The sequence below is a fragment of the Mustela putorius genome, unplaced genomic scaffold (genome assembly GCF_011764305.1).
Source record: "Mustela putorius furo isolate JIRA1106 unplaced genomic scaffold, ASM1176430v1.1 tig00003898_pilon_pilon_pilon, whole genome shotgun sequence".
Lineage (NCBI taxonomy): Eukaryota > Metazoa > Chordata > Mammalia > Carnivora > Mustelidae > Mustela > Mustela putorius.
In genome coordinates, this window is record NW_025422047.1 from 18,076,784 (window position 1) to 18,091,064 (window position 14,281).

A 14,281-nucleotide genomic window follows, 5' to 3' on the forward strand; every position below is an offset into this window, starting at 1 on the left:
TAAGGACTAAGATTAATCTGGTGATCCGTTATCTAGTCAGGTTGATTATTGTGAGATATTATGATTATTTGTCAAAAATTGCTGAAGCATCATATTCTAGTCAATATAACTTTTAACCACATTAATGTAATTTATTTCCTTCTCACCATGTTAAATTCTTCTAAGGCTATTTCATTCTTGGTACAATCTTCTACCCCTCTGTCAGATATTCTACCTATTCAAAGCTCATCATAGTCGGCTGAATAAAGTCCCTCAGGGACATCAGGTCCTCATCCCTGGACCTGTAAAGATTGTTTCCCCAAACCTTGTTTGGGGAAAATGGTCTTTGCAGATGTGACTAAATTAAGGGTCTTGGGGCACCCAGGTGGCTCAGCCAGTTGGGCTTCCAACTCTTGATTTCAGCTCAGGTCGTGATCTCAGGGTTGTGAGATCAGGGCTGTAGGATCGAGACCTGCTTTCGGGCTCCATGCTGAGCATGGAGCCTGCTTGTCCCTCTCCCTCCCCCTGCTCCTGTGCTCTCTCTCGCACTCCATCTCTCTCCAATAAATCTTTTTTTAAAAAATTAAGGGTCTTGAGATGGGGGCATTATCGTGAATTATCTCAGCAGGCCTCAAATCCATCATGAGCATTCTCAGAGGAAACAGACAAGAGAAGCAAAGTTAGACACACAGAGGAGAAGATGATGTGAGGATGGAGGCAGAAGTTGGAGAGATGTGGCCACAAACACAAGGGATAGTGGCAGTGACCTGGCAGAAGCTGGAAGAGGCAAGAGACAGAGTTTCTGCTAGAGCTTCTGGAGGAAATACAAGCTCTGCTGATGTCCTGATTTTGGCCCAGTGATACTGATTTTAGACTTCCAGTCTCAGGACTCAGAGAACACATTTCTGTTTTTTGTTTTTTTTTTTTTAAAGATTTTATTTATTTTTTTTGACAGAGATCACAAGTAGGCAGAGAGGCAGGCAGAGAGAGAGGGAGGAGGAAGCAGGCTCCCTGCCGAGCAGAAAGCCCGATGCGGGGCTTGATCCCAGGACCCTGGGATCATGACCTGAGCCGAAGGCAGAGGCTTTAACCCACTGAGCCACCCAGGTGCCCCCACATTTCTGTTGTTTTAAGCCACCAAGCTGTTGGTAACTTATCACAGCAGCCACAGGAAACCAGTTTGGTTACTTCTTTTTTCAAATTACTCAGATAAAGGGGCAAAAGGAAGGTATTTTTTCCACTACCCTGTTAACAAATACATATACTTTGAAACAGGACAAAACCAGATAGGGAGTCAAACCATAAGAGACTCTGAATCTCAGATAACAAACTGAGGTTTGCTGGACGGGAGAGGGTGGTGAGGGATGGTGCAACTGGTGATGGACACTGGGGAGGGTATGTGTTGTAAGGAACAAAGGGTGTTAAGTAAGACTGAAGAATCACAGGCCTGTTTCTCTGAAACCAATAATACATTATATGTTATTTTTAAAATTTAAAAATAAATAAATATATGTACTTATTTAATATTTAAAAATATATTTCAATTGTCAGTTATCTCTATTCAGTTTCTATGTCCACAGGAAACCCTGTGGTATTTTGTACAGATATGGAATTTGATTAATGTTAATGGAATGAATAAACAAAGTTAGAAATAATGCCTCACCTTATGATATCTATTTCTGGCCAAGTAGCCTCGCAAATAAGACTGAAGAACAATAGTGGCTGATCGTCTTATCTTGTATCTCTTGCGGACTATATACATGCGCCAGTACTTCTGAATAATGGTTGCTGCCTTGGTTCTGCGTAGGAACTTAGCATAGCTGGCCAAAGAAAAGAGAGGTGCAGAGTCAGTAATCAGACAAACCCAGACTACATTCTGTACAGACGTAAAGCACCAATAACTTCAGCAGAATAAGTAGTACCTCCATTGTTATTATTCTACTATTATACATGTTAAGTCATTTATTTGTAGGGCAATTTATAGTTCCTCCAAATAGTTTTGCATTCATTTTCTGATTTGAGTCTTCCCTAACCCAGCAAAGTAGGATGTCCCACATTCCCCAATATTACAGTAAAGAAAGTGAAGCTCAGAAAGCTTCTCTCTTTCTAGGACAGTGTTCATTACCCCAGGATATATCCCCTTTACACAGCTGACTGGCTGTCCACAGTAATCCCAAACTGATCACGACCAGCTTTCTTACATCTAGCCACTGCTAATGTGTGATGTTTTTCCCTCATCTACCTGTTTGGGCGTAAATTCTTTGCCATTAATTCATCTCCACTGATAGTTCTAAATTAAAATTACCCCATAGGTAAATCACACTCAAGTCTCATTCTCCTCCAGATCTCCTGTTAATTGCTGCTGAAAACTCTTCAGTGGAATCATTGTTAACCAGCACATATTCATGACTGTGTTAATTTACAGAGGATTTTTTCAAGCCTACATAAAAGTAAAAAAAAAAAAAAAAAACCGGAGGACAGGAGTAGGCAGTATTTTTTGTTGATGAATCTAAATCACTTATAAGGGTATTTAACTGTCTTGTGAGTAAATCTGTCCCTTTCTGAAACAGGAAGAGGCAGGGTGCTGTCTTTCAAACACGAAGACCCCTGAAAACTGTCCTCGGTTGGACAAGGAACCAGGTGGGCTGTCCAAGGTCCGGGGCTGTGCGTCAGGCTGGAGGGGCGACCCAGAGACCTACCATCGGGCCTGGTAGCCTCGCACGTGTCTCTGCACGGTGATGGCCGCCTTGCGCATGCGCAGGTACTTCTTTCGCAGCAGCCAGCCTCGGATAGTCTTCTGGATCCGAATGCAGGCCGCCCGCAGCTTGTCTGCTCTCAGTTTTTCTAGGTAGGCCACTTGACCAGCACGGAAAAAGATCTTTGTCTTACCAAACTGGTATTTGTCCTTGTCCTGTTTTGTGGAAGAAATTGTATACTCAGAAGTAGAAATGATGACCATATAAATGAACTTCTAAAAGAGAAAAAGATATGTCTAAAAGCAGAATCAGTAAAAGGATGAATCTAGTAGCTAAAACTTGGGCTATATTGCCATTAACTAATGGAGCCAGATTTTTTTATCCTATGCAAGTCAAGCAAATAAAAGGGATTTTAAGGAAAACTATAGTTTAAGAATTATTTTCCAGAATCATTCTACCTGGAATTATTATCTCTGGCCAAACACTTGGTTGTGGGTTATAGGCAATTTAACTGTTTGCATTTTAAATATCTCAAGGAAATGGAGACGCTGACACTCGCTCTGACTGACTCGGGCTGTAAGCATTACATCAGGCTGTATGTTCCATGAGAAAGCTGAAGGGACAAAAATACCAGCATGAAGAATAAGGCAGGAAGCTATGTATGCAAAATAAGAATTAAACCACAAAAACTTGGCATACTCATATCAAGAGTTAAATTTGCAACAGTTACTGTTGTCTTTAATCAACAGTATCTGAAAATAAACACAATCCTATAAATGTATCTAAAATCCTTGTACAGGGCGCCTGGGTGGCTCAGTGGGTTAAGCCGCTGCCTTCGGCTCAGGTCATGATCTCAGGGTCCTGGGATCGAGTCCCGCATCGGGCTCTCTGCTCGGCAGGGAGCCTGCTTCTCTCTCTCTCTCTCTCTCTCTCTCTCTCTCTGCCTGCCTCTCCATCTACTTGTGATTTCTCTCTGTCAAATAAATAAATAAAACCTTTAAAAAAAAAAAAAAAAATAAAATCCTTGTACAAATTTTAAAACTCCTTTTATAAGAACATAATCACTTGTACAGCTCATCGATTTTGGATTACAAGCAGAGCAGAGCAGTAAACACAGACACATGCTATTTTTTGTCTACCACATTCTTATCCATCTTATCTAGAAGGATGCAGCTTATTAACCATGCTCATGTCAAAAGAAGAATGGAATTTATTTATAGTAATCACTACCATGATCTGATAAGGCAAAACAAAGAAAATCACTTTTCAGTGTAAACAGTGTAAACAACCTATCTTGTATGTAAACCCAGAAAAAATCAGAAATCCCCATATATACCTAAAACATCTAAAATTATTTTAATTTAAATGCATAAAGCTTACATAGGAAGCATAGCTGGAGACAGAAGCAGGGCTAGAAGGTGGTTCCCTTCTCCTTCTCCCTGTCCCATCTCAGCTTCCCCACTCCACCCCTGCTCCCCTCTACCGGCAGCCTCCTCTGCACACCGCCCTGCACACTGCCCTGCACAGCCCTGAGCCAGACCTGGTATGGTCTGGGGACATCATGGTCTGGGTGTAGGATTGTTCCTACTTTCTGCTCTCCATTCTGATCTGAACCTAGGTTAGAAAGGGGTTGGTCCAAAGCCAAAAACATGATTCCTTTTACATATTACTAAGAAAGTGGCCTTAGTTCTTCCAAAGGAAAACAAAAGTTATTATTACCAAAGAAGAGATATTATATTTAGTTAATAGTCAGTAATTAGGACTAATAACCTCAAAGTGAGGTAATCCATTCAAACTAGTATAAAACAAATGAAAATATTTTTAAAAAAACCTTTTTTGGGGAGCCTGGGAGGCTCAGTCATTAAGCAACGGCCTTCAGCTGGAGTCATGATCCCTGGGTCCTGGGACCGAGTCCCACATTGGGTTCCTTGCTTGGTGGGGAGCCTGCTGCTCCCTCTCGCACTCCCCCTACTTGTGTTCCCCCCGCTCCCGTTAAATAAATAAATAAATAAAATCTTTAAAAAACATTTCATAAATCTTAAGTTCTTCATGAACTAGAGTACCTGTTCTCAAAATGGAGTCCTTAGAACAGCATGAGCATCATGTGGGAACTTGTAAGAAATGCATATTATTGGGCCCATCCCAGACCTACTGAATAAAAAATTCTGCAGGCTATCTCAGCAATGTAGTTTAACAAGCCGTCCAGGTGACTCTGATGCATTCTAAAGTTTGAGAACTCCCTAGTTTGGCATACAAGACTTTTCAAACACCAACCTGTATTTCTTAACCAAATCCCTACTGTTCCATGTATCAATCTTATACTGAAAAAAACAAAACAAAACAAAACAACAGAAAAGCACTATACTGTTTTATGAGCAAATTCTATGCTTTCTTACTTCTTCACACCTTGCTCCCTATTAGGATACCCTTCTGCTTTTATACAATCTTACCAATTCTTCAGGGCCTAACTCAAAACATGCCTCTTCCATGAAATTGTTCCTCCTTCCCACAGTACATGTGGCTTTGCCTTCCTGTGACTTCTTTAGCATTTGACAGATACTAAGGCTTACTATACTGATCTCTAAAATGCATGAATTTCCAAGACAGACTATGTTATATTAGGACAAGACTTGCTTTTTCTTAATCACACAGTATCTGGCCTAATATCTTCCATAAATAAGTATGAGATGAACTTTTATTGATAATGATCAAACTCTAAAAGGTGTGTGTCTCAAGTCTGGGTCCAGATCTCTCCAGACGTCACCATCCTGTTTCCTGACAATATACCATCCCCCTCACTAGGTCTAGCATCTTAGACACAGTGAGCCTTGACCTATGAGACAGTGTGCCCCCACCCTCCCAACTCCAAATAATCTGGATTAGTGGTATTTGGATTTACCAGGGCTGTCAAACCTTACAATCACAAGGCCCTTGGCCAGTATGAAGATAAATGAAAATCCTTCTTACCAGTATCAGTTTCTCTAACACATTCTTGCATGTTTGCTTTCTGTCACTCAGCACATCCTTTTGCTTCATTAGGACACGGTAGCGGCTGAAAAATTCTTGGTAGGTCCACCTGTATGAAAACAACTCCCATCAGCTTACTGGAAGAGGTAAGACTCTCTCCCAGAGGGTCCCTTCCATATGAAACTGGTCACGCTCACCGTGAGGGGAAGCCCGCTGCACTGATGCGGATGGTTTCCAGGACACCACATGCTCTCAGCTGCTGCACCGCCCTCTTCTCATCAAACCTACGTGTAAAAGGGAACATCAGTGACATACAAAAAAGCTTGGCTGCAGCCACAAATTACCCTCCTCAGTCCAGAGAGCAAACTCTTTTGTAAGGAGTCAAATGGAGAAATTAAAAAAGAAAGCATTCAAAAGTTGGAGCAGGGATCACAACGGCAAATCCTGGGGGGAGGAGACAATTAGCAGTAAAATAAAAAGCAGAGCCATAAATAGGATCTGTAGTTCACACCACACACCTGTAACAAATACCACTGGGCATATTTTAAGAACCCTAAAACTCCTCAGTACTTTGCTCTTATTTATTAAATGGCTTGCTGTGGTCAGATGTTCTCTTGTTTCTTTAGCTCACCATATATAGCTTCCTTAGAATAAAGACTGGCCAACTCTGGAGATTTCTCTAAGAACAAATTAAATACACCTCATCCAATTATTTTTTTTTAATATTGCTGTTCTAAAAGTTCTATTCAACTTTGTGGGTACATACAAAGGATTTATAGTGTCTATACCAATAACAATTATTTTCACTTTGTACTATATCTTATATACTTTGTTTATTTTACTCTAGACAAATGGCATCTGAACATTACATTGACACTAAAAGAGGAAGTAGCAAGGCCGGCCCTTGCTGAATGATCACTCCTTGTTCTCCCCCAGTTAAGCCCTAAGCACCCTATCCTAGTATGCTGTGCTGTCCTCTCAAGTGTTCTGTTGGCCATAGGAGATGGGGTTGGCTGATGGAAGGTAATGGCCCCTAAGGTTGTCCAGGAGAGTGGCCCAGGCGGTGGCAGCTTTTTCTGCCTCCCATTGCCTCCAGAAAGGGCTTCTTGGCAATCAGGAGGATATATAAGTCTTTCATAACTGCCCCTGCATCTAAGGCAGAATCTCAGAGGGCAGGGTTGGCAGGGTGTAGAAAATGAGCCCTCATTCCCTATGCAGTGGGAGTGGGAGTTATAACCTTTGGTAAATGTGCTTAACCTGACCTATAAATTCCCCTTCTAGAAATAGATTATCCTAAGAAGATAATTGGGCAAATATACAAGAATGTTTGGCAAAATATATTTATCATATCATAGTGGGAATAACCTTAATGGTCATCATTTAGGGAATAATTTAAATAAATGATGGCATATCTATACAATGAGAACTATGTAGTCATTAAAATGATGATATGGATTTTTATTTACTAACTTGTAAAGCATCCACAATTTATTGAGTTAAAAGCAGACACAAATCCACAATTACAGCACAATCCCCTCTGATTAGTGTCTCTCTCTCTCTCTCACACACACACACACATACCCACATACCATAGCAGGGAAGGAAGGGATGTTGGTTGGTGGTCAAGAAGGATGTATATGAGGTAATACCTGTCATCTCAGTGTATCATGAACGTTTTTCAATTTTTTATGCTATTTTATATTTTTTAAAAACTGTTTTTACAATGCATATGTATTACTTTTAAAATTAGAGAAAAATGTCCATTTTGAGTAGAAAAAAAAACTTCCCCCTCATATATGATATTTGATGTAGGGCAAGACAGTTGGTAATGGTACACAGACTCTGAGGGTTTAAACAGCTGGAAAGTAGCAGAGCGAACTGTGAACCTTCACCAAGGCAGCCTTATTCCAAAGGGCTCTGGTTTTAACTAATGCCCAAATAAACAAAAGCCCAGAAAGATCTTGAATTAAAGTAGATTCTAAACAGAAAGTCAAACTAGGAATGCCTGGTTGACTTCAACTTTTAAAAATCTTCAAAAGGCCAGCTGCTATTTTATTATCATATTCTCCAAAGGAAATGAAAACTAAAACAACAACAATAACAACAAATCTATTAACTAGTAATTTCCCTCTACAAAACATGAAGACTGACCCAAATTATTTTTTTCCTTCTGCTAGTATGGGAATCCTTACAAGACTTGGATGCTTTCTAATTCAAGTTGAGAAACACTTACGTGAATGGAAACTTGAAGTCATTGGGCTTAATGCAGCGCACATAGTGAGGAGTAGTAGCATTGAGGGTCTCCATTAGCAGGTGAAGGGAGTTTCGGAACTATACAAAAAACAAAACAAAGAAAGGGTCATCAAGGTTTCATCAAAATCGATATTGTAAAAACAATTTAAAATATTTTTCCAATGACACTCCTGGAGCTTTGGCGATGATTTTGCCTCCTATGAACTTGACCCAGCCCCAGAAGTGGGGCTTTAGGTTAAAATCTGCTTAAATCCTGCCATTTATATGCTTATTCTACTAAATATACATTTGTTTTCCTCCCACCATTTTTCCCAGCCACCCCTTTCCACAGACTTATCTTCTTAGAGCTGTTTTAGGTTCACAGCAATATTAACTGAAGAAAGATTTTTCCATAAGCCCCTGGCCCCTTGTAGGCACCAACTCCCCCATATGAGTACCCTCAACAGAGTGGCACATTTGTTAAAACGGGTGAACCTGCTCTGACAAATCACAGTCCCTCAAAGTCCATCATTTACATCAGAGCTCACTCCCCTCCTTTAACATAGGCTCCTGTAGCTTCCTGTTGTGAACTCAAAATTTTGACTAAAAATATAACCTTACTTGAAGAATATTAAGTCAACTTACCATGCACACTGGGAATTCTGCCACAAGAGACCAAAAAAGTAGGTGACTTCCAAGAGCGCAGGTAATGAGCGGGACAATGGGAGAGGACAGCCAACATGGCTGCCATCAGGGACACAGAGCCTAGAGGCTCTGCACCTGTGTCAGGCCCTGCTTCCTATTTCAGCTGGGCACAAGGTTCCCCCTCTGACTGGCTTCTCATCCCGAGCCTCCAGCCTTATTCAGGCACTATGTGTGAGTGCAGTATTTCCCAAGGCCCACAGAGCCGAGGACTTCAAAGAAAGGAGAGGGCTCTGCTCCAGCACTGAGGGAGCTGTTGCTCTGTACAAATCCAGAGAGGAAACAACTAGAGGACAAACCAAGGGTAGCAGTGGTCTGCCAGGGAGGATATGTACTCCAAGAATCAAGACCTAGAGGAAATTATTTTGGGAAAGGCTTAAGCAGAGTCATGGGTCTAAAGCTGGGTGGAGAGGAACAGTGGGGAATGGTGTTACATATTCTCATAGTGAGAGCTCTAGCCTATCCCCACCTGAGGACCCCATCTGGGGAGCTGACAGAAGAAAACCTGGGGCTTCAACTGAGCTTGAGGGGACAGGAGCCCTGCAATGGCAGTTCCCTGAACTCACCTGGTGCCCCACTGTTTTCTTGTGCTCTTTGGCTGTCTGGCCGGGTCTGCCTTTGGTGGGCTTTGCTGGAGTGCGGGTGAGGGGTGTGCGTCCTGATGAGGTGGCTGATGTTGGACTGATGGCCTTCTCATCATCTTGAAATAATTCTGGTAGCATCTTAAACTGAGCCAGAAATAATAAAAGATAATTATACTTTAAATAAACTCAAGTGTAGGGGTGCCTATGTGGCTCAGTCGTTAAGCATCTGCCTTTGGTTCAGGTCATGATCCTCAGGTCCTGGGATCAAGCCCCACATGGGGCTCTCTACTTGCTGCTGGTGGGGAGTATGCCTCTCCCTCTCCTGCTTCACCTCCTGGTATTCTCTCTCTCTCGCTGTTTCTCTCTGTCAAATCATTAAAATCTTTAAAAATAAATAAATAAATAAATAAACTCAAGTGTAAACCTTCACAGAAGACTTGGAATCCATAGGGCTTCCCTTCTTACAGTAACCCCTTTCAAAGTCTTATTCCAAAAACAATCAACATCTGCATTAGGAAACAAAGACATGAGAGGAAGGTGATACCAATGCAACAAAAATATAGGAGGTGATATCTCAATGTGGTTTTAATTGATTAAATGACATATTTAGAAAATGGGATATGACACAAAATTAAAACATTTCTGTGTATTTCAACATAGAAAGATCTCATAGTGTTGAATGAAAAATGCAAGCTATAGTATAATAAAGCATTGTGCATAAAAAACAAAGAAATACTTACTTATAGATACTTACGTGTATTTAAAAATTAAAAGCATGAACTAAAAAGTTAAAAAAAATATAGGAGGAAAAAAATGTAGTGATTCTATGACCATGTTTGGGGGAAACAAAGTCAAAACTACTCCCTTGGGACGCCTGGGTGGCTCAGTTGGTTAAGCAGCTGCCTTTGGCTCAGGTCATGATCCCAGCGTCCTGGGATCAAGTCCCACATCGGGCTCCTTGCTCCGCAGGGAGCCTGCTTCTCCCTCTGACTCTGCCTGCCTCCCTGTCTGCCTGTGCTCGCTCTCGCTCGCTGTCTCTCTGACAAATAAATAAATAAAATCTTATAAAAAAAAAAAAAAACTACTCCCTTAACTCTTGAAATCCTAATCTACAGAAAATGGCCACTATTAACAGATTGCTGGCTTTGAACTATAATTATTTTATGAGCAAAATACTAATTGCAAGTCCTATCTAATTACTTTAGTTCCACAAAATGTTCTATCACCCTTTATTTGTCTACCTACTAACTCAAATGGTGAGCACCAGCTAAACAAACTCACTGAAAATCTCGGCAAGAAGGCTATGTTCTCCAATACAATCAACAACACAGAATTCTAAGGAAAACATTAACCGAGTTAATGTTATGGAAAACAACACAGAGTTATAAGGAAAAAATTAAAAACCCTGCCCTTGTCCTGTAACCTTTTATATTTGCAATCAATTTTGTGTTGTACCAGGTTTGCACTATGAAAGATTATAAGATCTGGCATTTAACAAGTGGATAGATGGTATTAGTTAGTATGGAAGGGAGACATTTTATGGCAGGAAAGAGATTTCAAACTAGCCTACAGGAACACCATGACATATGCATATATCTTTATAATAGTCACACATTCCACATTAAATAAACCCTTCAAATTATAATAGCAGCTACCAATTATTTGTCTAATAATTTCAGACTATCACCAGAAGAAATCATTTTCTTAGGAGAGTTCTTCCGTTAAAAAACAAAATCAGAGAATTTCATTTGCTCTTAATGTGTATTTAATCATAAGGGTAATTTAGGAAATAACTCACAATGTATAAAACAAATTGTTACACAAAACATACCAATAATGGTTGCTTGCTACACAAATGAATCTCTTCATCCCTTTTAAAGGGTTGGCTATAAAGAGGAAAACATGTTGCACCACTATCTCGTATTACAATGTTAAAGCTGCATTCCAAACAGGAATGAATAGATTTGATTTGAAAACCCAAGGTATGTGTATCGTGCACCATCCTCCAGCTCCAGCTACAACAAAGCTGCATACACTGCAATTACTCCCAATGACTCCTCAGAACCTATCGCTACCTTCTGATAATTAAGGACCCACCAGCCAATCAGAAAAGTTAGTCAGAACAAAGACACAAATGATTACGGGTACCTGGGCAATAAGAACCTGTGAATGTTCCATTTAATCTAAACTACCTAGGCAGAGTAATGACATTAGAATTTTATGGTTTTCATCACCATTCATAAATAGAAATGATTTTAAATGTAACTTAATAGTACTCAGGGATTGCCACTGTGAGAGAATTTTCTCTTACACATCAGTCCTCTAAGCTATAAAACATTAATGTCGAGTGCTTATGAGTATAAGTGAAAAACTGACTTCTTTATAGACACATAGAGTCATTATTTTTCCGAGAGTTAAAACTAGAACTGAGTCTTGGCTAACAGACACACGAAAAAAGCTCAATATCACTCGGCATCAGGGAAATACAAATAAAAACCACAGTGAGATACCACCTCACACCAGTCAGAATGGCTAAAATTAATAAGTCTGGAAATGACAGGAGTTGGGAAGGATGTGGATAAAGAGGAATCTTCCTACACTGTTGGTGGGAATTCCAGCTGGTGCAGCCACTCTGGAAAACAGTATGAAGTTCCTCAAAAAGTTTAAAATAGGCTACCTTGGGGCGCCTGGGTGGATCAGTGGGTTAAACCTCTGCCTTTGGCTCAGGTCATGATCTCAGGGTCCTGGGATCCAGCCCTGCATCGGCAGGAAGCCTGCTTCCCTTCCTCTCTCTCTGCCTGCCTCTCTGTCTACCTGTGATCTCTGTCAAGTAAATAAATAAAATCTTAAAAAAAAAAATTAAAAGAAAATAGGCTACCTTACGACCCTGCAATTACACAACTGGATATCTGCCCCAAAGATACAAATGTAGTGGGCACATGCACCCCAATGTTTATAGCAGCAATGGCCACGATGGCCAAACTATGGAAAGAGCCCAGATGTCCATCGACAGCTGAATGGATAAAAAAAATATGTGTGTGTGTGTATACACACATATATATCTATATATATATCTATACACAAGGGAATATTACTCAGTCATCAAAAAATAAAATCACACCATTTGCAATGACATGGATGGAACTAGAGGGTATTATGCTAAGTGAAATAAGTCAATCAGAGAAAGACAATTATCATATGATCTCACTGATATGTGGAATCTAAGAAGCAGACAGAAGATCATAGAGAAAGAGAGGAAAAAATAAAACAAGATGAAACCAGAGACAGAGACAAACTGTAAGAGACTCTTAAACATAGAAAACAAAATGAAGGTTGCTGGAGGGCAGTGGGATGGAGGGAAGGGGTGGCTGGGTGATGGACATTAAGTAGAGCATGTGATATAATGAGCACTAGGTGCTATATAAGATTAATGAATCACTGGCTTGTACCTCTGAAATCCATAATACATTATATGTTAATTACTTGAATTTAAATTTTAAAATGTTTATAGAATATTCCCTCAGAATTTAAAAAGATTCTCTTAGAATAAACGAGGGAAACAAAAGTGCTGGTCACTAGTCTAAAAGATTTACATGAATAATTTATTTTTTAACGAATATTTCAATATTCATTTTGCTAAACTAAGTTTACTTTCAATTATTTTGAGTGCATAAGACCATGTTTCCAGTGCATCCCTTTAAAATAATACAGCAGGGTGTCTGTTGGCTCAGTAGGTTGATTATCTGACTCTTGATTTCAGCTCCAGTCATGATTTAAGGGTTCTGGGATGGAGCCCTGAGTCATGCTCCCCACTCGTCAGGGAATCTGCTTGTCTCTCTCTCTCTCTCCCTCTGCCGCCAAACTCACTAGTTCTCTCTCTTTCTAAAATAAATAAATGATTCCTTAAAATACATACATACATACATAATAAAATGATGTAGTAAAAACCTATTTTCTTTCATAATCTCTCACAAAGGCACAATAGAGTCTAGAACCACTGTGCAGACAATAATTTCACATAAAACTGAAAGACAACAGGGGAGAGTGGGTGGCTCAGTGGTTAAGCATCTGCCTTGGGCTCAGGTCATGATCTCAGGGTCCTGGGATCGAGCCCCAGGTCAGGGTCCCTGTTCCACGGGGAGCCTGGTTCTCCCTCTCCCACTCCCCCTACCTATGTTCCTTTTCTCACTGTGTGTCTCTCAGTCAAATAAACAAAATCTAAACAACAACAACAACAACAACAAAAAACAAAACCTGAATGACAACACTGCATAGTGGTTAAGAGCAGACTCTGAGCCAGACAGCCTTTGTTTTAACTTTGCTTAAAAATACAACAGCTGGGGGAGGAGTCAAGATGGCAGAGAAGTAGCAGGCTGAGACTACTTCAGCTAGCAGGAGATCAGCTAGACAGCTTATCTAAAGATTGCAAACACCTGCAAATCCATCCGCAGATCGAAGAGAGGAGGAACAGCAATTCTAGAAACAGAAAAACAACCACTTTCTGAAAGGTAGGACTGGTGGAGAAGTGAATCCAAAGTGACGGGAAGATAGACCCCGGGGGGAGGGGCCAGCTCCGGAAAGTGGCGGAGCAACGGAGCACAAAATCAGGAGGTCTGTTCCCCTGAGGGACATCACTCCAGAGGCTAAACCGGGGCAAAGCCCATGCGGGGTCGGCGTGGCATCAGATCCCGCAGGGTCACAGAAGGATCAGGGGTGTCTGAGTGTCACAGAGCTTGCGGGTGTTGGAAGGGGAAAACCGGCTACAGAGACAGAGCCGACAGTAAGATCACAGCTCGGGGATACCATGAACCGGTCGCAGGCTCGGTGAGCTCGGAGCACGGCCAGAGGTCAGGCAGACGGGAGTTACTGGGCGCTGTTCTCTGAGGGCACACTGAGGAGTGGGGCCCCAGGCTCTCAGCTCCTCCAGGCCGGAGACCAGAAGGCCGCCATTTGTATTCCGGTCCTCCGGAACTCTACGGAAAGCACTCAGGGAACAAAAGCTCCTGAAAGCAAAGCTGAGAGGATTACCCAGCCTGGCCCCTGGTAAAGGTGGTGCAATTCTGCCTGGGGCAAAGACACTTGAGAATCACTACACCAGGCCCCTCCCCCAGAAGATCAACA

The 14,281-nt window shown here is 41.2% G+C and overlaps 1 protein-coding gene across 8 annotated transcripts in view; it reads right to left on the bottom strand.

Moving 5' to 3' along the window:
• MYO5A (myosin VA) overlaps positions 1-14,281 on the bottom strand; it is a 189,742-nt gene that overhangs the window by 58,985 nt on the left and 116,476 nt on the right. For all 8 annotated transcript variants that reach the window (XM_045067909.1, XM_045067906.1, XM_045067911.1 and 5 more), the window contains exons 15-20: positions 9,143-9,304; positions 7,876-7,973; positions 5,840-5,926; positions 5,643-5,751; positions 2,679-2,890; positions 1,643-1,799 (exon numbers count right to left, since the gene is read on the bottom strand). In XM_045067909.1, the coding sequence (XP_044923844.1) occupies positions 1,643-1,799; positions 2,679-2,890; positions 5,643-5,751; positions 5,840-5,926; positions 7,876-7,973; positions 9,143-9,304 (825 nt within the window). The remainder of the gene's footprint in view (positions 1-1,642; positions 1,800-2,678; positions 2,891-5,642; positions 5,752-5,839; positions 5,927-7,875; positions 7,974-9,142; positions 9,305-14,281) is intronic.